The sequence below is a fragment of the Symphalangus syndactylus genome, chromosome 19 (assembly GCF_028878055.3).
Source record: "Symphalangus syndactylus isolate Jambi chromosome 19, NHGRI_mSymSyn1-v2.1_pri, whole genome shotgun sequence".
NCBI lineage: Eukaryota > Metazoa > Chordata > Mammalia > Primates > Hylobatidae > Symphalangus > Symphalangus syndactylus.
The window spans coordinates 77,835,315-77,860,378 of NC_072434.2; the positions used below are offsets into that span (position 1 = coordinate 77,835,315).

A 25,064-nucleotide genomic window follows, 5' to 3' on the forward strand; every position below is an offset into this window, starting at 1 on the left:
AGTGATGGCGTTCAAGGTTGTCTATATGAGAGGAGTCACGGACTCTGCCCAGAGTGGTAGCAATGGAAGTATTTTGCAGGGAGGTTACCAGGGGGCAGTGAAGATAAAATACTGCAATATAAGAATTACTAAGGATGATTTGAAATATTAGAATTTCGTTTAAGAGTTTTATTTATCAAATTGTGGAAGTGCAGGATTGAAATAAGATTATGTGGCATCATTTATGGTTTCCTTTTTCTTTTTGTAATATTGCTTATTGTGTTCTATTTTTTTTTTCTTGAGAGGAAATAAACTTTCCATGGGGGACTGAGCCACAAATTATGGTAGCCACTTACTTTTATACTTTTTATGTCAACGATTAAGCGTTTATTATCCCAATTTTTTTTAGTCTTTTGGGAATAATTAGTATCTATCTACAGTATTATTTACAACTACAACTACATCTACAATAGTTGTATTTATTATGAAATGCCATTTGGAGCTCTTACTATGACAAACTGCAAAAGGAATATAAATTTTGTTTTAGCTTTTTTCATTAGTACTGTGTAAATAAAAGAACTATCTGAGAAAATTATGGAAAATGTAATCTCCAAATAAGATGTTTAAATAGCCCATCAGAGTGATTTGGGGAAGCTACTAATTTCACTATTATCAGTTATAAGACATAAGTCCCCTTCTCTCTTCTGTTCTTATATTCAGGACACGTAGCTTCATGCTATAGCTGCTTCCTGTTCCAGGAGGCACAGAGAAGTCAGTCCAGATGTCCCAATGGTAACTGAGATCTACATCTGCTTTTGAAACAAAGTTAGTGAAAGGTTAGACTTTTAGAAGAATAGCAATCACAAAAGAGTCACCACATCTTCCCCCATCATTTTCACACGTGCGTATTAAAAAGTAAGTAGCTGGCCAGGTGTAGTGGCTCCTACCTATCTGTCATCCTGGCACTTTGGGAGGCCAAGATGGGAGGATCGCTTGAGCCCAGGAGTTTGAGACCAACTTGGGGAACATGGTGAGACCCTGGACTACAAATATTAAAATTAAAAAAAAAAATAGGCAATGTCTTATTTTTTGTAGTTGTGAGGGGTATAGCTATTTAGTTCTGAATTATGCAAAGTATCCGTATTTAATCAGTTTTGTAATCATTATCAAGTATATCAAAGCAGGGTAAAGGAGACAGAGGAAAGTATTTATCTGCTCTACCCATTTAAGGAGGTCATTTGTAAGCCCTGCTTTCTCACACTAGTATTTAGGTGCTAAACCTACCAGAATAGTGCAGCTAAGGGAAAGAGCATTGGCTTTTTTTTTTTTTTTTTTTTTGAGACGGAGTCTCGCTGTCGCCAGGTTGGAGTGCAGTGGCATGATCTTGGCTCACTGCAAGCTCCGCCTCCCGGGTTCACGCCATTCTCCTGCCTCAGCCTCCTGAGTAGCTGGGACTACAGGTGCCCGCCACCACACCCAGCTAATTTTTTTTGTATTTTTAGTAGAAACGGGGTTTCACGGTGTTAACCAGGATGGTGATCTCCTGACCTCGTGATCCACCCACCTCGGCCTCCCAAAGTACTGGGATTACAGGCATGAGCCACTGTGCTCGGCCTTTTTTTTTTTTTTTTTTGTAATACAAGGTCTTGCTGTGTAGCCCAGGCTGGTCTGAAACTCCTGGACTCAAGCCATCATCCTTCTTCCTCGGCCTTCCAAAGTGCTGGTATTACATGTAAGAGCCATCACCTCTGGCTCTATCTAGCATTGCCTTTAAAGTCAGTCAGATCTGAATTTGAATATCAGTGTCCTCATTTACTAGCTGTGTGACCTTGAGCAAGTTATATAACTTCATTGAGACTGATTGTCTTGATTTCTGATACTGTATTTGTTTCTTGGGAGATTTGTCAGAAGTCCTGTAGGGAAAATCTGTTTAATGTTTCTTAACCCATTAAAGGCAATTAGGTAAATACTGTCATAAAAACATATGGCTTTTTCAGGGAACAAGGAGTAGTTAGGTGTAACTAGAATGAAAAGTGGAGAAAGGGTTTTTTTTTCGGGAAGGAAACAGGCATTTAGCATGGGTCAGGCAGTGAGTGCCATGGATGCCATGCTAAGATGTGTGGACTATTTAAGAGGCAAGGGAGAGCCATTGATGGTTTTTGAGGAGTAGTGTAGCATGATCTGCTTTGAGAAAACATATTTACAGAGAGAGAAACATAAGCTTGGGGTCATTGCTTTGTGACTGTACTATCATAGATTGTCAGAATGGCAATAATAAAAACTAAAATAATTTACTTAGACATTGGTTTGACCACATTGTTTATCATTTACAATCCAAGCCTAGTTTTTAGCATCACAATTTGTTTACTGAATTAATTTAGACCACATTTTCTCTCTGATTTCTTTCTTTCTTTTTTTTTTTTTTATTATACTTTAAGTTCTAGGGTACATGTGCACAATGTGCAGGTTTGTTACATTTCTAACCACCTCCAAAATTGGAAAATATTCTCTAGCTTTACCGTGTCAGGCTGATGATCTTAACTCCAAATGTTAATGACTGTCCCCAAACCCTCTGAGGCTCCCCAAACCGTCTGAGGTAATCCAGGGCTCCCGAAAAGTAGAAGCACCCCAATGAAGGAATTTTAACGGACAGAAAGTTTTGTGGGGGACCTGGGAGAGCCGTGATGGCTTTATTTTGGAGCCTGAAACTTAATTGTACAGTTGACCCCTAGGCAGTGTGAATTTAGTTTTTAAAATTCATCTTCTCCAAATATTGCTTCATGTTGAGTGCTTTTAACCAAATAATAGTATTAATAATTGCAAAAACCACAATTACTTGTACACCAACCTAATAGTAACAAGATAAGTTTTTAACATTTATTTAGGGCATATTAGATGCTGCGCACTACTCACAATTTATCCTCATTTATTTGTCACTACAACCTTTTGAGGTGGCACTCTAATTATCCCCAATTTACAGGTAAAAAAAAAAACTGAACTCAATGATTAATTGACTTGATCAAAGTCATTCAACCCATCAGAGGGGAGTGCTAAGAATTAAATCTGGGACCTCTGATCCTGGAACTTGTGTTTTCTTGTCTCCGTATATTGCCTGGATTAACAGTCCTCAAATATTTGCTTTCAGGACTCCCAAAGAGCTTTGGTTTATAGCAATTGATATTTGTCATATTAGAAATTTAAAATGATACATTTTAAAAATGTTTACTAATATGAATATAACAATAGACTCCATTACATCTTAATATAGCATTTGAAATGGGAAAACCCCCATATTTTCCAAAACAAATTTAATGAGGATGGTGGCATTTCTTTGCACTTGTGGAGTTCACTTTAATGCCAGACTGTGACAGAAGACAGGTGGATGTTCATATCTGCTTCTGCCATCTTAGGGAACCCCAGGGATCCCTAGACTATACTTTGAGAGCCTCTAGGCTAAATGATTAGTTCTGTTGATCCAGAATGACACTCTTTAGCAGTAGTTCCCACACCTATTGTGGCGCCAGAATCTCCCTGAGAACTTTTTAAAAATAACATGTTCTGCCTCATTTTTGGATATTCTGCTTCAGTGAACCTTAGGAATAAGCAATGCATTTTTTCCCTAATATTTTATTTGGAAAATCTTGCAATATATAGAACTGAAATAGTTTTAAGTGAAAATTAAAATTTTACTTAAGGCTGGTTATGGTGGCTCACACCTGTAATTCCAGTACTTTGGGAGGCTGAGGCGGGTGGATCACTTGAGGTCAGGAGTTCAAGATCAGCCTGGCCAACATGGTGAAACCCTGTCTCTACTAAAAATACAGAAATCAGCTGGACGTGGTGGTAGGTGCCTGTAATCTCAGCTACTTGGGAGGCTGAGGCAGGAGAATTGCTTGAACCAAGGAGGTGGAGGTTGTAGTGAGCTGAAATCATGCCACTGCACTCCAGCCTGGGTAACAGAGCCAGATGCTGTCAAATAAATAAACAAATAAATAAAATTTAAAAATCCCTTAAAATTATTCACTTACAAAAATTATTTCACTTATAATCCCACTGCCTAGATTCTACCATTAACATTTCACTAATTTGCTTTAACATAGATTTTACCCATATGCATTCATTAATCTATCTTACTTTATGATGAAACAATAATTTTTCTTTGAAGATTCCAGATGATTCAGCAAATATAGATACAGAGCAAAGTTTGAAAGCTACGGTTCTGAGGACCAGGTTTATGGATTCCTTCTTATATGTTATCTGGGTTGATATAGAAATTCTTCCATGGCTACAGACTGTATCCAAATCAAGTAACTGTCTGCTGATAAATGTATGGTAAGTCATAGCAGGAGCCAGGTGACAGTATGCCTGATGTATTCTGGCATATGACTCTGGGAAAAGGAACATCTCAGAGCATTTGTTCCTTTCACATTGGAGGACAAATGGTGTTATTTGTGGTAGTAGGTTTGAGCTCTGTCTGACTCCACTAGCTTTCTGAATAGGGTGACGTGAGGATTAAGTGAGATAGTGTATGTCTGGGATCGGCAAATTTCTCCTGTATAGGGGCAGATAGTAAATCTTTTTGGTTTTGCAGCCCATATGGTCTCTGTTTGCAACTATGTAATTCTGCTGTTGTAGCCAGAAAATCCTTGACAATATGTAAACAAATGAATGTGGCAGTGTTCCAATAAAACTTTATTTACAAAAGAGGCATTGTGCTGGATTTAGTCTGTGGGCTCTAGTTTTCCAATTCCTCATATATGCCAAAGAATTTAGTAAACTGTAAGACAAAATTTAAATGCAAGCTGTTGACTATATTCATTTTAATATTTTACTTAGAAACACTTCAGAGTGTTTCACATTTAAAATATTTGTGCTTTAAATATTTCCTAATGTTGTGTTTGTGTGAACTCATTGATACCTAAACATTTTCTACAACTCTTTACAGCCTAATAACATTATTATTTTTATTCTTTCTGCAAAATCAGGTGTCACTTAATCAGGTATTTGTTCATCTTGGTTGGAGGTGAGGGTCTTTTTAATTTGGCTAACTGGGGTGATTCCAGGCAGCCTGCAGTATGAGGAAACAGTTCTGAGCCTTGTTCCCTGCAGGTGCGCTGAGATCTGTACACTTTGGCAGGCCTGCTTGTGACTTGGGTTGATAAGTTGGGTCAAGGTGGAGGCATAAAGTATGAAATTGCTCTTGTAACTGTTTCACTACCATGGTTCATTACTAGTTTGTGCATTTTTTAAGCTATTGGAAAAAGAGCAAATCACATTCCATTTCGGGAAGTATCTTGATGGCATATAGGATGTTTGAATTATTACTTCTGAAGATTTGGCTTCACGTGATTTTAAGTGGTTCATTTTGTTTCAGATTTTCTGCAAATAATGCATCTGGTTGTATTAAATATGTTATGTTCTTACTAATATATTAATGTAGAATATTATGAAAGATTTCTGCCTCAGTATGCTTTATTATGTACCTTGACTATTAAAATACTAACATGATAGAAATTTAGAGCTAGACTTTACATGCAATGAAATGTGATTTTCTCATTAAAACTGAGTATACTACATGTCCATGAAAAGGCTTGTCCCATGAAAGATGGATTTTATTTCAGTATATGAGCAATGTGAAGTTCTGTTTTAGCTTATCACATCTGTTTTTTCTTTACAGAAGCCTGTCTTCTTGTATTTGGCATGCTAGCTCTTTCGTTTATATAACAGTTACTTGTTGATCATATATTATGTGCAGAACTCTCCTAGGCACTTGGTATTGCATAGTGAACAAAGCAGACACAAATTCCTCCCTTAAGGATCTTGTATTCTAGTGAGTGAGACAGACATTAAGCAAAATAAATAATATGTAGTATCTTGGAGAGTGGTAAGTGCTTAGTATAAAAACTAAAGTTGCAAAGGAGGATGGAAATGTTGAGGTGAGCAGTCAAAGATTGTGTGTCTAAGCAAAGTCTTGCAGAAAAGATGGATTTTCAGCAGTATCTAAGTAGGTGAGGAAGTGGGTCATCTGGGAAAGAACATGCTTGTTACAGGGAACAGAAATGGCAAGATTTCTAAAACAAGAGGCCAGTGTGCTGGGAGAAAAGTGAAGGTGGGCAGAACAGCAGGACATGAGGGAGAAGCAGGGATCCTTCAGACCATGCAGTCTTGGGGGCCCTACAGGGTCTTTGACTTTTACTACGACACATGAGGGTTTTGAACAGAGGAGAGCTGTGGTCTGATTTATATATTAACAGGAGTATACTGGCAGCCGTTTTGAAATTTGATGAAGGGGAACCAGGTTGGAAATATGAATGTGAGAGTCATCAGCATGAGAAGGTATGTAAAGCCCTGAGATTGGCTGAGATTATCTAGAGAGTGAGTGTAAATAAGAAAAGACTAGACAGAGGTCAACGGACTGAGTCCTCATAGTCTCCAGTCTTTAGACGTCAGGGAGACAGAGAGGACCCAGGAATAGCTAGAAGTAAAGGGGAAAATCAGGAGTGTGGAGACCAGTGAAGAAAGTATTTCAGGGAAGAACGATCAGCCGTATCAAATGCCACTGATAGATCAATATTCAAATAACTGTTTTGCCACAATTATTTTTAAAACAATCATTTCTTCTTCTTCTTCTTCTTCTTCTTCTTCTTCTTCTTCTTCTTCTTCTTCTTCTTCTTCTTCTTCTCCTTCTCCTTCTCCTTCTTCTTCTTCCTCCTCCTCCTCCTCCTCCTCCTCTTCTTCTTCTTCTTCTTCCTCTCCCTCTTCCTCTCCCTCTTCTTCTCCCTCTTCTCCCTTTTCTCCCCCTTCTCCCTCTTCTCCCCCTTCTCCCCCTTCTCCTTCTCCTTCTTCTTCTTTCTTCTTCTGCTTTTTTTTTTTTTTTTTTTTTTGAGACAGATTCGTGCTGTGCTATCACAGCCCAGGACAGCCTTAACCTCCTGGGCCCAAGTCATAATCCTACCTCAGCCTCCCAAATAGCTGGGACTATATAGGCGAGTACCATGACACCCAGCCAATTTTTAAGTTCTTTTGTAGGGGTTAGTTCTCACTGTATTGCCCAGATTGGTCTTGAACTCCTGGGCTCAAGTGATCCTCCTGCCTTAGCCTCCCAAAGTGCTGGGATTACAGGCTTGAGGCACCGCATCTGGCCAAGAGTCTTCATTTCTTAATGTCCAGGATCCTAATACATTTTTAGGAGGGTAGAGGTGAATCGATTTTCTGTAATTAGCAGCTGACTTAACATGAAAGAAAAAGCTTATAATAATTCATCTTCTTCATATTCATTCTTCCTCTAAGAGTATTGATTATTAATTTCCTCATTCATTCAGCAAACACTTAAGCCTGTTAAAATGCCAGTTGCTGTGCAGTATTAAAAAAAGATTAATTAGGCACAAGTTTTATCCTCAAGCTGCTTACAATTTAATAAGATGAGATTGTAATAAGGAAGATAAGGCAGGATTTAAGTGTAATAGGCAAGGTACAGTCTAAGCGTATTAGAATGCAGAGAAGTAGCTGAGGTTAGGCAAAAGGCAATGGGGAGATGTTGCTTATAGACTCATCTAATATTGGAGCAGGAAGTGTTGAGATTCCAAAGGCCAGTGGACTTGTAAGTGGCTTCACAGTTAATGCCATGGCGGCCTGGACTAAGAGCTCAGTGCTGGTGCCCTGATTGAGTGGGAGGTCCAGTAGGAAGTGTGAGTTTTATAGAGGGCGGAAGAGGAAGGCATCCCATTCTGTAAGGAGGCACAGGGTAGTGGGGAGACAGAAAAAGGCAACGCTGTGGATTTTAGAAATGGCACACGGAATTGTTAGAATATAGGGTTCATTTGGGAGAGTACAAAAGAGAGCTGGAAAGATCATTTAGAATGAGATTGAGAAGGGACGGAGGCCAAAATGAAAGTGTGGGCTTTACTCCCTAGGATGGATAATGAGTGGGGTATGTGTCCGGGGTGGGAGTCAGGGGAAGGGGGGAGGCAGATGGTGCTAGGGGTGAAGGGGAACTGGTGCCACTAGGGAATGGATGGAAAAAAATATGAGAAACATTCTGTGCTATATGATAAATTTAGAAAGTTATCATTCATTCCATATAAATTGTAGATTGTCCTCAAAGTTGAAATTTATAAAGTTTCATGAAGTTTTTTGTTAATATATTCTTTCACATTATTGCTTTTCTCAACTTGTTTTCTTGCTTATGACTTTTTTTGGATAATACATTTCCAGTTAAAGATTAATCGAAACTCATTTGACTCATTAAATGGAATTTGGACACAGTGATCCCATCGATGTTGAGAACATGATGTACATAGTAATTGCTTTTTTAAAAAATATACATTATATACTGTAATTCTGAAAATACCAATGTGAAATTTCAAAGGAGCTGAAAAAATTCTGTGCCTCATGGTTGAATAAGTAGGCTAAGGACAAGGTTGTAGAGGCCAATTGTTAAAGAATGGGGCTAACGAGGGTCAAAAGTCTTTACTGAAGTCACAGGAAAGGGTGCTTAAACAGTTGTTGCTAGGATACTCACAAGAATTTACCGTTTCTGTGGCCAAAAAGGTTAGTTTGCCTGGTTTGTACATTAAAATCAGTGGTGACCAGCTAGTGCACTGTGGTTCTTCCTGTGTAAATGACAGGAAGCGGAAGTTGGCTGCCAACCGTGTGTCTTTAGGCTGAAACCTGGCAGTGTGCCCCATTATATTACCTGTTGTGAGATGGGCTATTTTTGGTTTCAGTCACATTGTCCAAAAGATATGGAATTCCAGGAATTCTGCTGAACACCTCTGAGATGGAATCCAAAACAATGGGCCTTTCATGGAACCCTAAAGGGTTGACATTTGGAGTGTGATTTGAACTTGTTTTCTGTGAGCCCACAGTGTGGAGGTGCCTGGCTCCTGTGGAAACTCTGGACCTGGGGAATGGAGACTGGTGTTCTGAAACTGTCAGAACCAAGTCTGCTAATATCATACGCTGCCATCCGTTTATTTGGGAATGAAGTTTGTTAGTGTTTGGTTTTTAGTTCTCATTTTTGACTCTGTTTTTATTATTTAGAGCAGCTTTTCTTTGACCTTTGCATCGCAAGGGCTGCCAGCCCTTACTTGGGGTCTGGGGTGTGAATAAGGAGGCAAGGAAGTGTTTTGAGGCCTATTTTCATCAGTCCTTTCTCATGTCTGCCTGTCTGGAGGTTTGTAAGAATGAGGAGACAATGGGTATAAAAGTACTTTGAGAAACAAAGTTTTATAGAACTGCAAGCCATTTTGATCATTAATTTGGGGTCTTTTGGTGATAGGAACAATTATTGTTTAAAGGTGAAATTAATGGTATTTCTAGAAGGAAAATATAATGCAGCTGATGAAAAAAAGCTAATTAATTCCCCTGTATTTTGTTGTTGTTGTTGTTTCAGCTTTCTGTGGTTTAAGTACGTAGGGTTTAAAGGATTGGGGATCTAAATCTCTTTTTCTGTAGGTATTTATTTTTCTTTATATTCATAGGGAATAAGGACTGAGAAATAAATATGCCTTTAGCTGATGTGGATGGAACATTCAGAAATTAATCTCACAGAATGAGATTTCTGGTTGCTTTGCCCTCTTCTTATAACCAGTAGCTTCTGAGCAGCACAGAAAAGGGCTGGGATGAACTCCAGCTCTGTTTCAGCCCTTTGATCTTGGATAACATTTCTAGGCTCTGAGCTGGAGATTATATTCCTGCCTCGTAGACTAGCGTCACAATTAAATGAAATATTAACAAATGAAACAACTCTGCATAGCAGAGGGTTGGTAAATGGTGGGCAATATTCTTATTATTTGAATTGGTGATAAGTATCATTAACAAAAGATATTCCATTGAACATTGTGATGTACAAGGAACTATGTTAGGTGATATGGAGGATTCACAGAATGCTATAAAATACATTTCCTGAGATTAAAGTAGCTTGTATGTAACTTTGGTAGAGAAGTCTTAGGTAAAAAGATAACTGACAAAATAATGTCATATGTGAGTAACAAATGATAGGGAAGATAAAATTGTTCACAATTTTGTGGAATGCTTAGGGGGTTTTTCTAAGGAAGCTGGTCCTTGAAAATTGGGACAGTACAGATGGATAGGAAGAATGAAAGGTTATTTCAAATGGAAGTGGGTCTCTGATTTCCCTCCTCCCTGCCTCTCTCACCCTCCTTTTCTCCATCCCTCCCTATGTAGTATAGCATTAAGAGTAGGAATGGTAGCATGTTGGCCTTACTGTTTAGCCACTGTATAACCATGGGCATATAGCCATCCTAAATCAGATTCTTCGTATCTATAATGGAAATAAGAATAGAACAGATGGTTCTTGCTCTCTAAATTTCAGTTACAAGATGACATGGGGAAAAAAGTTGTAACACAACAGTATTTATTCAGTATCAATTACTTACCTAATAAGCCCCTACTCAAATAACCCTCCACATTTAAACCTAGTGTTGGTTTCTTCCAATTGGGTTCCCTCCAATTGCATTAGCTCCTATGACTGCCTGATATTGTAAATGTTTGACAATACAATACAATCAAAATGCACATCTATTGTGAAATCTCAAGCCTTGAAAAAGAGGCAGGATTTCCTGAAGTTCATGAACTTGATTTTGAAGACTTGCTAAAAACACTTTCAAACCCATTGATAAAAGTGTGTGTGTGTGAAATTCTTACAGAGTGCTTACCATGTCTCAGCCACTGTTCTGAGCACTTTACATGTATTCATTTACTCCTCCCTACAATCTTATGATGTAGGTCCTATCGTAATTCACAAGACAGGCAAGGAAGCAGAAGCACATGGGATCCAAACCAGGCAGGCTGGCCCTAGACTGCATGCAGTTCCTCACCACTCTACACTGCCTCTATTTAGATCAGTTAATAATTGACCAATGGCAGGAAATCAAAAGGGAGGAGAATGGACACCTGAGTAGAGAGAGATTTCCAAAGGATAAATAAAGATTTTGTGAAAAATTAGTAAAAGCTGTCAACTAAATGAGTAGATAGTGGTTAGGACCATAGGCTCTGGAGTCAGACTGCTTGAGCTTCACTGCTCCTTAGCTCTGTGACCCTGGACAAATTACTGAACATCTCTGTTCCTCAGTGTCTTTATGTATAAAGTGGAGACAATAGTATCTACCTATAGCATTGTCATATGGATTATGTAATTAAAATACCTACAACCTCACCTGACAAGTAGAATATACTCAGAAGTGTTAGGTTTTACTAAAACTAACATTTGAAAAAAAATGACCCTCTTTATGATTATGTTCTGCAAACCAGATACCCTCTCCTCTTTCTATGGAAGGGATTAGCTAGAGGAGAGGGTGGCAGCCTCCAGCTGCATTAGAGCCTCGTGGACAACCCAGGGAACATTTCTGCATGGTTCTAGGCAGAGGCAGATCAGCCAAAGGGAGAGGAGCTGAAGGTGCTGGGAAGGGCCATGTAGGAGGGCGCAGGTGAGGAGTGAATGAAATGCTCATGGATACGAAGAATCAATATTTTGAAAATGGCCATACTGCCCAAGGTAATTTATAGATTCAATGCCATCCCCATCAAGCTACCAAGGACTTTCTTCACAGAATTGGAAAAAACTACTTTAAAGTTCATATGGAACCAAAAAAGAGCCCACATTGCCAAGACAATCCTAAGCAAAAAGAACAAAACTGGAGGCATCACGCTACCTCTCTTCAAACTATACTACCAGCCTACAGTAACCAAAACAGCATGGTACTGGTACCAAAACAGAGAGATAGACCAATGGAACAGAACAGAGGCCTCAGAAATAACACCACACATCTACAACCATCTGATCTTTGACAAATCTAACAAAAACGAGAAATGAGGAAAGGATTCCCTATTTAATAAATGGTGCTGGGAAAACTGGCTAGCCATATGTAGAAAGCTGAAACTGGATCCCTTCCTTACACCTTATACAAAAATTAATTCAAGATGGATTAAATACTTAAATGTTAGACCTAAAACCATAAAAACCCTAGAAGAAAACCTAGGCAATACCATTCAGGACATAAGCATGGGCAAGGACTTCATGTCTAAAACACCAAAAGCAATGGCAACAAAAGCCAAAATTGACAAATGGGATCTAATTAAACTAAAGAGCTTCTGCACAGCAAAAGAAACTACCGCCGGGCGCGGTGGCTCACGCTTGTAATCCCAGCACTTTGGGAGGCCGAGGCGGGCGGATCACGAGGTCAGGAGATCGAGACCACGGTGAAACCCCGTCTCTACTAAAAATGCAAAAAAATTAGCCGGGCGTGGTGGCGGGCGCCTGTAGTCCCAGCTACTCGGAGAGGCTGAGGCAGGAGAATGGTGTGAACCCGGGAGGTGGAGCTTGCAGTGAGCCGAGATTGCGCCACTGCACTCCAGCCTGGGCGACAGAGCGAGACTCCGTCTCAAAAAAAAAAAAAAAAAGAAACTACCATCAGAGTGAAAAGGCAACCTACAGAATGGGAGAACATTTTTGCAGTCTACCCATCTGACAAAGGGCTAATATCCAGAATCTACAAAGAACTTAAACAAATTTACAAGAAAAAAATGAATAACCCCATCAAAAAGTGGGCAAAGTATATGAACAGACACTTCTCAAAAGAAGACATTTATGCAGCCAACAGACACATGAAAAAATGCTCATCATCACTGGTCATCAGGGAGATGCAAATCAAAACCACAATGAGATACCATCTCACACCAGTTAGAAGGGCGACCATTAAAAAGTCAGGAAACAACAGATGCTGGAGAGGATGTGGAGAAATAGGAATGCTTTTACACTGTTGGTGGGAGTGTAAACTAGTTCAACCATTGTGGAAGACAGTGTGGCGATTCCTCAAGGATCTAGAACTAGAAATACCATTTGACCCAGCAATCCCATTTCTGGGTATATACCCAAAGGATTATAAATAATGCAACGATAAAGACACATGCACACATATGTTTATTGCAGTACTATTCACAATAGCAACAACTTGGAACCAACCCAAATGTCCATCAATGATAGACTGGATTAAGAAAGTGTGGTACATATACACCATGGAATACTATGCAGCCATAAAAAAGGATGAGTTCATGTCTTTTGCAGGGACATGGATGAAGCTGGAAACCATCATTCTGAGCAAACTATTGCAAGGACAGAAAACCAAACACTGCATATTCTCACTCATAGTGAATTGAACAATGAGAACATTTGGACACAGGGTGGAGAACATCACAAACGGGGGCCTGTCATGGAGTGGGGGGCATGGGGAGGGATAGCATTAGGAGAAATACCTAATGTAAATGATGAGTTAATGGGTGCAGCAAACCAACTTGGCACATGTATACCTATGTATCAAACCTGCACGTTGTGCTCATGTACCTTACAACTGAAAGTATAATAGTAATAATAATAAAAGCACATTTGTTGTAGCTGTAGAGCTACACAAGAGCTCAGGGACAGATGCTGGCATCAGCTTCACTCTGGGGAGTTCCCCTTGTGCATCCTCTACATTGGCAGGAGGCTGGCATTGGGAAAACCAGCAACTGGATGACTGCTGTGTTTACTTTTTGCTATATTTTGAGCTCTAGTAAAGCAATTATATCTCCTGCATTATCTTTCTCAGTTAAGGAATCTATAAGCACTTTGCAAATTTAATGTAAGATAATGTTTGATAATAATGAGCTATGGTAATATATCATCTAATTTCAATATTCTCCACTTCAGTAGAAAACATTCTGTACTTAGGTCAGAAAATAATATATTTTTTCATATCGGGTAAATTTTTACAGACTTCTGATCCTACTTGTGATATCTCAGGAAATGTTTCTTGCTCTTAGAAATCATTTACTTTCTCAGAAAGAGAACTACTCATAAAGAGCATTAAGTTGTATCTTAAAATAACTTGTAACTTCAGGCACAAATAACCCACTAAAGACTATAATATCTGTGCTGTAAGTAAAATGGTAAAATGCAAGTTTATTCTTGTTTATTCTGTCAACTACAGTGAAGATTGTGTTTTACATACCATAGAAAAATTGTGGCAGAAAAATTAAAAGAATATGCAAATGTCTCACTTTTGATTTTTCTTTAGTTTTGCTACTTGAGAAGATAGAACATGATGACATCTGCAATAAAACTTTGAAGATTACAGATTTTGGGTTGGCGCGGGAATGGCACAGGACCACCAAAATGAGCGCAGCAGGCACCTATGCCTGGATGGCCCCCGAAGTGATCAAGTCTTCCTTGTTTTCTAAGGGAAGCGACATCTGGAGGTGAGCCTTTCTTTTTGCAAACATCAGCAGAAACTGCTTGCTGTGCTTTATTTCAGTAAGTCCCAAGGTATTCAGTAATTCTCAGCATAAATAGTCTAGGCCTTTTTGAATAAATTTTTATGGTTTTGATCAAAATAATTGTAATGACAACGGAACAGATAATTTGATGTTTGCATTGTCATATGACTCCATTTCAGAGAACTTTCTAGTTAAATCACAAGTTTAGTTAAAACTGGTTATAATTTGAATTAACACCAAATGCCAAAGATTTTGTAGGATGTGCCAGTAAATTAAAGTGAATTCTCCGTGATGCAATCTTGGCTTATTGTAGCCTCAACCTCTCAGGCTCAAGTGATCTTCCCTCCTCAGCTTCCTGAGTAGCTAGGACCACAGGTGTGCACTACCATGCCTGGCTAATTTGTGTGTGTGTGTAGAGAAGCGGGGGGGTTTAGGAGGGAGGGTGTCCACTATGTTTCCCAGGCTGGTCTTGAACTTCTAGGCTCAAGTGATCCACCCACCTCGGCTTCCCAAAGTGCTGGGATTACAGGTGTGAGCCACTGCACCTAGCCTGAATTGGCATTTTTAACAAACTTTTGATTCCTTGTGACTCACAGACAATATTAGCATGGAAGGAGTTTAAGAAAAAAATTTAGACCCATCCTTCATTTTATAGATTGCGTTCTCTAAAGATTAAAGTCTCCTATTTGAAGACTGGGAGCTGCACTCAAATGGATTACCAGGTTGTTTTGACTTTCCATTCAGCTTTGTCTCATTAGAAGGATGCTAACAATTACAAAATAACAAAAATCACACTATTTAATAGTTATGATGCACCTAGAACTTATTTGCCATTGTTTAATGCTCATAAAATCCTGTTAATAAAGAAAATGTGGGCCGGGCATGGTGGCTCACGCTTGTAATCCCAGCACTTTGGGAGGCCGAGGCGGGCGGATCACGAGATCAGGAGATCAAGACCACGGTGAAACCCCGTCTCTACTAAAAATACAAAAAAATTAGCCGGGCGTGGTGGTGGGCGCCTGTAGTCCCAGCTACTCGGAGAGGCTGAGGCAGGAGAATGGCGTGAACCCGGGAGGCGGAGCTTGCAGTGAGCCGAGATTGCGCCACTGCACTCCAGCCTGGGCGACAGAGCGAGACTCCGTCTCAAAAAAAAAAAAAAAAAAAAAAATGTGGCACATGTACACTATAGAATAATAGACAGCCATGAAAAGAGTGAAATCGTGTCCTTTGCAACATGGATGCTGCTGGAGGCCGTTATCCTAAGTGAATTAATGCAGGAATAGAAAACCAAATATCACATGTTCTCACTTATAAGTGGGAGCTTAACGTTGGGTACTCAGGGACATGATGGCAACAATAGACACTGGGGACTAATAGAAGGTGGAGGGAAGGAGTGGGGAAAGGGCTGAAAAAGTAACTCTTGGATACTATGCTCAGTACCTGGGTGACAGGATCATTTGTATCCCAAACCTCAACATCACACGACATACCCAGGTAATACACCTGCATGTGTACTCTGTGGATCTGAAATAAAAGTTGAGAAAAAATTTAAAAAAAGGATAGATGTAAAAAAACAAAATAAAATCCTGTGTTAATCATTAAAGTTCCATTTTTTCTGTTTTTAACAGCTTTGTTGAGATATGATTCACATACCATGAAAGTGATGCATTTAAATTGTACAGTTTGATGGCTTTTTGTATATTAGTAAGTTGTGGTCCATCATCCCAGTTGATTGTAGAACATTTTCTTTCATGCAGAAAGAAAACTTGTCACCCCTTACCCATCATCCCCAACTCCCCTTTCCCTCTCAGCCCTAGGCGACCACTCATCTATGTTCTGTGTCTTGAGATTTGTTTATTCTGGACATTTTATGTCAGTGGAATCTTAGAATATTCCTTTGTGACTGGCTTCTTTCACTGAGCCTAATGATTTGAGGTTCCTCCGTGTCATAGCATGGATCAATACTTCCTTCATTTTTATGGCTTAATCATAGAGTATTACTGTACCACATCTTGTTTACCCATTTATCTGTGGATGGACATTTGGGTTGTTTCCAATTTTTGGCGATTGCAAATACAACTGATAACAGACATTCCTGAACACATTTTTGTGAGAACGTGTGTCTTCAGTTTCCTTGACTATATATCTAGGAGTAGTGAGATTGCTCGGCCGTATGGTAATTCTGTGTTTAATCCTTTGAGGAAGCATTAGACTGTTTTCCAAAGTGGCCGCCCCTTCTTTTTTTTATTCTCACCAGTAGAGTGTCAGGGTTCCGATTTCTCTCCATCTTCCTAGTCACTTGTCATCTGACCTTTTGATTCGGGCCATCCTTGTAGGTGTAAAGTGGTATCTCATGATTAAAATTACAATTTTAGGATTTTGTTATTATTTGTTTTTTTGCTTTTTTTACATAAAAGAAAACTAGGAATGAGAGAGAAAAATACTTGCGAAGAGTCCAGTACTTGTAAGTGCTGGAACCTTTTAAGAACCCAGATCTGCCTGGCTCTCAAATTCATGCTCAACAAAAATTGTTTTTCCTTTTAAATCTTTGGATACACTAGAAGTTAGTCCCTCAAATTCACACATGAAGTCAGTGGCAGAGACCCCTGTCAGTAAAAGTTCCATAAAACTGCCTTCCATTTAAAGCTTATCTTCTGCATTTAAAATTATGGTTTAATTGTTCTACTTAAAGCTTCTAAGATATTTATCAGTTGGATCAGGGGTTCTATAGTGTCTTAGGGCCAGTTTGAAAAATACAAGTGCTTGAGCCTCACCCCTTGATGAATTAGACTCTCTACTGGTGAAGGCTGAGCATGTGTGTTTTTATAAACCGTTAAATATGTTTTCATTGAGTTAATGACTAATTTTAGTAATTTAGTAATTTAGTAATTTTCTAACCATATGAAAATATCAAATTACATAAGTGACATTGGCTATCTTTTTAAGGTATTATACTTCAAGACTCTGAAAACTATTAAAATACATCATAAATCAATTTTACATTCAAATTAATGTATCTTAAGGCTATGAGATCTTATTACAAACTATGCTTTTATTAGAAACTATGTAATTACCGGGTATACGAATGCTGTGCGGTCATGCTCTGTAGCAACCTTGTCTATCGTAAACATTGGGGAGAATCAAGAAGTAAGCAGAAAAGAAAAAAAGGAGAAGAAAGTTGCTAAAACCAACCAAAATATGGGCCTTTAAGCCCCACACACTCTCTAGAGAAGTCACCTCTCAAAATTGATTTATTTACAAAGTGCGATGATCTAATTTTCATTAAAAGCAGAAGATACCAGCCGGGCATGGTGGCTCATGCCTGTAATCCCAACACTTTGGGAGGCCGAGGTGGGCAGATCGCGAGGTCGAGAGATGGAGACCATCCTGGTCAACATGGTGAAACCCCGTCTCTACTACAAATACAAAAATTAGCTGGGTGTCCTGGTGCACGCCTGTAGTCCCAGCTACTTGGGAGGCTGAGGCCGGAGAATCACTTGAACCCTGGAGGCAGAGGTTGCAGGCAGCCGAGATCGTGCCACTGCACTCCAGCCTGATGACAGAGCAAGACTCTGTCTCAAAAAAAAAAAAAAAAAGCGAAAGATACAGATGGTCCTCTGCATTTAATGTGTTTTTGTTTCCATTACCTACTTTTCACCTGAGGTTTTTTCCTGTTACTAGCTTGGCATCCCTCTCCCCTCTTCTAATTAGCTCAAGTCCCTGATATAAAAAGGCATAGTGTTTGTATATAGCCTGTGCACATCCTCCCGTGTACTTTAAAGCGTCTCTAGATTACTTATTATTACCTAATACAATGTGAATGTGGTGTAAATGGCTGTCATTCTGTATTGTTTCTAAAGTTGTATTGTCATTTTTTATTGTTATTTTTTTCTGAATATTTTCCACACTTGGTTGCTTGAATCTGCGGATGTGGAGAGCTGACTGTATTATGAAAAAAACTGAGAAACTACCGATCCCTGGCACCGCTTAGTTGTAGGGTCAAACATTTCTGCATATCTCCAGAACCCATTCATATACAAAAGCACATTGTAGGATATCCGGATGGGCAAGAGCAGGGCAGGTCATCTCTTTGAATTATAGATACCATTGCTGTAAAGTCTCTTTTGATGATATTTCCATAAAAAAAGTTTCATTCAAAAAGCATGGCTTTACCTATGCAGTGCTAGGGATTGGTGATTTTATATTTCTTGATTTTCTTCTCTTCTCCTCCCTTCCTTCTAACAGTTACTGTGCTACAGAGTAATTGTCTTATGCACTTAGATATTGTTATCTAATTTTTACAGCTCTTATTCTGGTTTTGCAGGTTAAGTAGCCGAGGCACAGAGAAGTTAAGAAATTTGCTTAGAGTTGTAAAACTACTAAGAAGCAGATTTTAGGTCCAGGGCTGAGATCCATGACTCCCGACACCACAGCCCTGAGTCATTACAATTTTGAGTTCTCAGGAGAGGGCTTCATTATACTATCTTCTACCTGGTTTAAGAGAAGAGAAAAATGTGTACTATACTTTAGAAGTAGTTCCATTGAAATAGTTACATTTTTTTTCACATTGGTTTTTCATGGGATAAGCCCTCCTCTCTCTGGAAAAATGATCCATCCTAGATTATTCATTTCCTGCAACTTGCAAGAAGCAGAGTTATATTGCTATTTTTTTAGTTTTGTTATTTGTTAATAGGAATTTCTTTGAATTTAGACAATTTTAGTTATTCTATGTAAGTTTTTTTTGTTTTTGTTGAATGATCTATGAGTTAAGTTTACTTATTTTTGAAATTATGAAGGCGTCTCCTATAATTAACTATAATGTAGATAATTTTTAAGAAAATTATCAAAAGGAAACACATAAGCTTTGGAAAATAATGATTTTAATTTTAGCTAACAGTTACAGCATTGTATAATTTACAAGTTGTACATTATATATATTGTCTATTTCCTTTTTGAAATAAAACAATGTTTTGAGATTGTAGAGTGGATCTCACTATTATTTGATAGAAGAGTTCACTGAAGATCAGCTTTAAGGGCCTTGTGAGTGGAGAAATAGCTTGTGAGCAGTAATACCAGCACTTTTGGAGGCCGAGGCAGGTGGATCACAAGGTCAGGAGTTCGAGACCAGCACGGCCAATAAGGTGAAACCCTGTCTCTACTAAAAATACAAAAATTAGTTGGGTGTGGTGGCGGGTGCCTGTAGTCCCAGCTACTACTTAGGAGGCTGAGGCAGGAGAATCACTTGAACCTGGGAGGTGGCAGACGTTGCAGTGAGCCGAGATTGCGTCATTGCACTCCAGCCTGGGTGACAGAGCGAGAGCGAGACTCCATCTCAAAAAAAAAAAAAAAAAAAAAAGGTTATGTATAACCAACATGTAAGAAATAATTCAGTGGCTTCTAAATTTCACATTTTAAAAAAAGTTAAAGCTAATGAGGTTTTAAAAGATTAGGAAAGGGAATAGAGCTTCATTAGTTATATTAGTAGAATTTAAAAGGAAACCAAATATGACTGTTCCTTTAAATTAATTTTTATTTTATGTATTTAGTTTTGAAACAGGGTCTTGCTCTGCTGCCCATGCTGGACTGCAGTGGTGCAGTCACAGCGCTCACTGCAGCCTCATCCACATGGGCCCAAGTGATTTCCCACCTCAGCCTTCTGAGTAGCTGGGACTTACATAAGCACCTGCCACTATGCCCAGCTAATTTTTGTATTTTTTTAGACACGAGTTTTACCATATTGCCCAGGCTGGTCTTGAACTCCTGGACTCAAGCATTCTGCCCACCTCACCTTCCCCAAATGCTAGAATTACAGGTGTCAACTGCCATGCCCAGCTATTTTTATTTTTTAATTGAAATAACTGTACATATTTATGGGGTACATGATGATGTTCCAATACATACAATGTGTGGTGATCAGATCAGGGTAATTAGCTTATCCTTTATCTCAAACATTTATCCTTTGTTTGTGTTGGGAACACCCTCTCTTCTAGCTATCTGAAACTATATAATATATTATTGCTAACTATAGCCATCCGACAGTGCGTTAAAACAGGGGTACTTATTCCTATTATCTGGCGGTAATTTTGTGTCTTTTTTTTTTGAGTCTTGCTCTGTCACCCAGGCTGGAGTGCAATGGCGTGATCTTGGCTCACTGCAACCTGTGCCTCTGAGGTTCAAGCGATTCTCCTGCCTCAACCTCCCGAGTAGTTGGGGCTGCAGGCACGCGCCACCCCGCCCGGGTCATTTTTGTATTTTTAGTAGAAACAGGGTTTCACCATGCTGGCCAAGCTGGTCTTGTACTCCTGACCTCAGGTGATCCACCCACCTCAGCCTCCCAAGGTGCTGGGATTACAGGTGTGAGCCACCGTGCCCGGCAATTTTGACAAGACAGTGTTACTTATATGCTTATGTGGTTCAATTTGAAGTCAAGTGAATCCTCTGGAGTGACTCTCATTCTTTAAATTTACTTAACAAAAGATATCTGCGTATACTTTATGTTTTGAAGAAGAATAAGAGAAAACTAAGGTACTGACTTGGATAGCAGAAGAGAATAAATATATACAATGCAGAAGGCTCGTGCCTATGTCCCTGTGTACTAAATTGAATTTGGGGTATCAGTCTGTGGTACGGATGTGGTATGGATGTGTAGTGAAATTCGGCCCTTCATGGTAAACATTCATGTAGAAATCCTCTTCTGTGCCTTTGCTTGTTCTTGTTTGTGGCTGCATCTGCATCACATGTGATGATGCTTTGGAGAACTCAGGGACTGCAGTTGTGCCTTGTTTTTTATTCCCATTTCACCCTGGCTTCCTCCATTACAAAAAAGAGACGTATGTCCTGCCAGCAGGTGTAAGGGGGCCCACACTGATGTCTTTCTGTTCTTTACTGTTCAGCAATATGGTAGAAACATTAGTAACACATCTAAATATAAAGAGAGAGGCAGGAAGATAAACAGTTTCAAAAAACTATTTAAAAATAGTTAATCAACATGATTCCATGTCAGCCCTGTGGCATGCACCATGAGATCTCTGTGGGGCTGTGCTTTTCAGTGTCCTAATAATCCTCAAGAGGTTTTATTTAAGTGTGGGAAAAATGAGATGGAAAGAGAAACAGCAAAACAGCCACATTACTCCTAAAGTGTGACCTGGTTCTGGACCCTGTTTAATTCAATTGTGTACTGCTCTTACGCTTTCCTATTCGTGAAGTAGCTTTAATTCCTAGAATGAATGCATACTTGATTTCTGGGATGAAACGTATTTACATGTGTTTGAATCGTTGATGGGAAGAATCCACCTCCCACCTTTGGATGTCAGCCACTTAGGGGCTTTTCTGGAAAAGAGTGTCCTATTAGGAATGGATGAAGGTACTGAAGGGTTTATCTCACTAAGTGTGTCATAAGGAAAAGACACCATTTAGCCCATTGAACATATGAAATCCTTGCTTTCTAGCTATGGAGTGCTGCTGTGGGAACTGCTCACGGGAGAAGTCCCCTATCGGGGCATTGATGGCCTTGCCGTGGCTTATGGGGTAGCAGTCAATAAACTCACTTTGCCCATTCCATCCACCTGCCCTGAGCCGTTTGCCAAGCTCATGAAAGGTATCGTGTGTGTGTGTGTGTGTGTGTGTGTGTCTTTGTGGGGGCAAGAATTTGTCATTAGAATATCATTTTTTAAAAAACAAAAAAAGCAATTTCTGTGACTCTAATTTTCAAGTACTTTTAAGTAAGCCTAGTATTTCAAGAATTAGAAACGTAGCCTTTGATCTGCAATGTCTGGTAAAGTTTTGATGAACTAAGTAGCTTACATACAATCCAGTTTTATCAGTGACTTATTTATGTATTAAACTCAACTGAAAAGTAGTAACATTTTCACTAGGTGTATGAGTAGAGTTCAAATACAGTATTGAATTGGCTCCAAATTTGCTATTTTAAATGTGAATCAGTGATCAGTAATGCCTTATGGTCTTAACAGGCGTGATTTTGCCAGGATCATGTCTATTTGATCCTTATCTTTCAAAATTGTTAACTCTTTTTGTAAGCTGCAAGCTGCCTTCCTTCATTGTTAGGCTATTTTTTTTTTTTTTTTTTTTTTTTAGAACTTCTCATGTGGATATAACATTTTAAAGGCTTTGTTTGAGTTACATGACTCCATATCAGTAAATCATCTGGTTATGGTGGCTTAACCCCCTGAAACGTGGTATCCATAGTAAAGCATGGGAAGCACACATCCATTTATTAAATGCGGTATAATATAGACAGCAACAGCCTTCTCTAACAGTCATTATTATGCATGCCTGTGACATGGACACTGTGTAAAATAAACTATTCAAACTATTACCAATGGATTCTTAAAATCTTCAGGAGCAGACACTATAAATGGAAGCTTCCAGTTTGGAATGACAAATGTTAAGTTGAAATACACTTCAGTGTAAAACATTTCTTAGCAAATCTGATGTCTTGGGGATAATCTGAACTGTGTTGAGAGATGGAACTAATGTGATTCTTGTTTATTTTAGAATGCTGGGAACAAGACCCTCATATTCGTCCATCGTTTGCCTTAATTCTTGAACAGTTGACTGCTATTGAAGGGGCAGTGATGACTGAGATGCCTCAAGAATCTTTTCATTCCATGCAAGATGACTGGAAACTAGAAATTCAACAAATGTTTGACGAGTTGAGAACAAAGGAAAAGGTGAGAGAAATTCTTAAATAGCATAACGTACTCAAATTTATGAAAATTATGGAAAATATGAGGCAAGAACCACTGTTAGCATTATTCGAAAATATTTTTAGATATCAATATTTGTTGATTCTCACCTTCTTTCAGGTTAAAAATAAGACAAAAACAAAACAGAAGTGTACTCAATATGTATAATTGGGGAAAATACCCTTTTATTAGAGGAATTTTCAAAGTAAAAAAGAGAGAGAGCGAATAGCATAATAGACACTTTGTATGCATTAATCAGCTTCTTTATTGTCATTATTTTATCATTTTATTTGTCTCCCTTCCCCATTATCTCTTGGCATGCTGGCATAGAAATTAATACAAAGTATGTCATAGGCATTCCCCGAAATACAGAATGTTTTCTTAAAAATGCGATTTAAGAACGTGTCTGTGGGAGATTGTTTTGAGTTTCAGTGTTATGCCATTTTTCTTACTACATGCTGGCACAGTGCCAGAGTCCCAGAACTCAGAGATGGATATGGCGTTTGTACCCTTGAATGATCCTTTGAATACCAGGCTAGGGATTTGGACCTTGTTGACAAGTTTTTAAAAGAGGCTCCATATAATCTCTTGAAGCCAGACATTGAAGCAGAAGCTCCCCCGACTCCCCCTGTGCCTTCCCTCTTTCTTTCCCTTATTTGTGATAATGGGATCACTGTTCTCCCGGGTACCCAGTCTCAAGGGTCTTTTTGCAATGTTCCTGTGGTCTTCTGTGTGACAAAGACCATCAGTGGCAATTTTCTGCCCTAATCCCTGCCAACCTCACTCATCACCAGCATGGCTGCTGGAGCATCCTTACTGGTCACTCTCTGTCCAGCCTTGCTTCTGTCATCTGTCCCTTTCTCCTTCTAAAATGCAAATCTGATCAGCCTTGCTTCCATTGCCCACGTTTTTGCCACGTTCACTCCCTTTCTCCTTACATATTTTGCCTTACATTTCCACTGCCTCTGTCCCCAGCCATACTGAATTTCTCCCAGTCCCCATGATGTCATGCTCCTGACCTGTAACCTTGGCACATGTTCTTTCCTCTGCTGAAGATCCTGTTTCCTCCCTAGCTTCTGTGCCCACTTCATGAAAGGTGGCCCCTCCATTCTCAGTCCCTGATAGCTCCCTCCCCTACTCTACTCCACTGGGTAAACTGTGGGTGATCAGAGTGTCTTGTGCTTCCCTTATCATGGCATAAGTCATACTGTATTAATACTTGCTGACGTAATTGTTCTTGATCTGTCCTTTCTGCTAGATAATAAGTTCATGAACTATGCTTTTCCATTCTTGTTCATTTACATACGTAGCATTGAACATGGGACTCAGTACATGGCAGGCATTAATGAACCTAAGTACAGTTTGTTAATATATGCCTGATGTCTATTTTAATAAGATAGTGGCCATTATCATTATTATTACTGTTTTAATGAGCAATTATTATTATTATTGTTGAAAGTGAGCAATGAATTTTTTTTTTTTTTTTTTTTTTTTTGAGACAGAGTCTCGCTCTGTCGCCCAGGCTGGAGTGCAGTGGCACAATCTCGGCTCACTGCAAGCTCCGCCTCTTGGGTTCACGCCATTCTCCTGCCTCAGCCTCTCTGAGTAGCTGGGATTACAGGCGCCCACCACCACGCCCGGCTGATTTTTTTGTATTTTTAGTAGAGATGGGGTTTCACTGTGGTCTCGATCTCCTGACCTCGTGATCTGCCCGCCTCGGCCTCCCAAAGTGCTGGGATTACAAGCGTGAACCACCGCGCCCGGCCTGAAAGTGAGCAATGAATTTTAAAGTATATACATATTATTATTCCTGTTATGAATCTTACGCTGTAATAGAGGCATATGACTCAGCTGTTCCACTTTCACTCATAGATTCTTCAGAAACTCACACATGTGCCCAAGGAAACATGCTTAAAGTTGTTCACTTAGGCATCATTTGTAATAGTGCAAAGCTTAAAACAACCTGAATATCCATTAACAGGGGAATAGATGCCTAAACTATTGTATTCTTATGCAATGGGAAAATGTATAGTTCAGTAAGTCCTCACTCAATGTTGTGGATAGGCTGTTGGAAACTGTGACTATAAATGAAATGATGTATAATGA

At 39.2% G+C, this 25,064-nt stretch overlaps 1 protein-coding gene across 1 annotated transcript in view; it reads left to right on the plus strand.

The window, feature by feature from the left end:
• Positions 1 to 25,064, plus strand: part of MAP3K21 (mitogen-activated protein kinase kinase kinase 21) — a 57,924-nt gene that overhangs the window by 4,864 nt on the left and 27,996 nt on the right. The window contains exons 2-4 of the mRNA XM_055233762.2: positions 14,055 to 14,235; positions 21,702 to 21,850; positions 22,768 to 22,943. Coding sequence (XP_055089737.1) covers positions 14,055 to 14,235; positions 21,702 to 21,850; positions 22,768 to 22,943 — 506 coding nt within the window. The remainder of the gene's footprint in view (positions 1 to 14,054; positions 14,236 to 21,701; positions 21,851 to 22,767; positions 22,944 to 25,064) is intronic.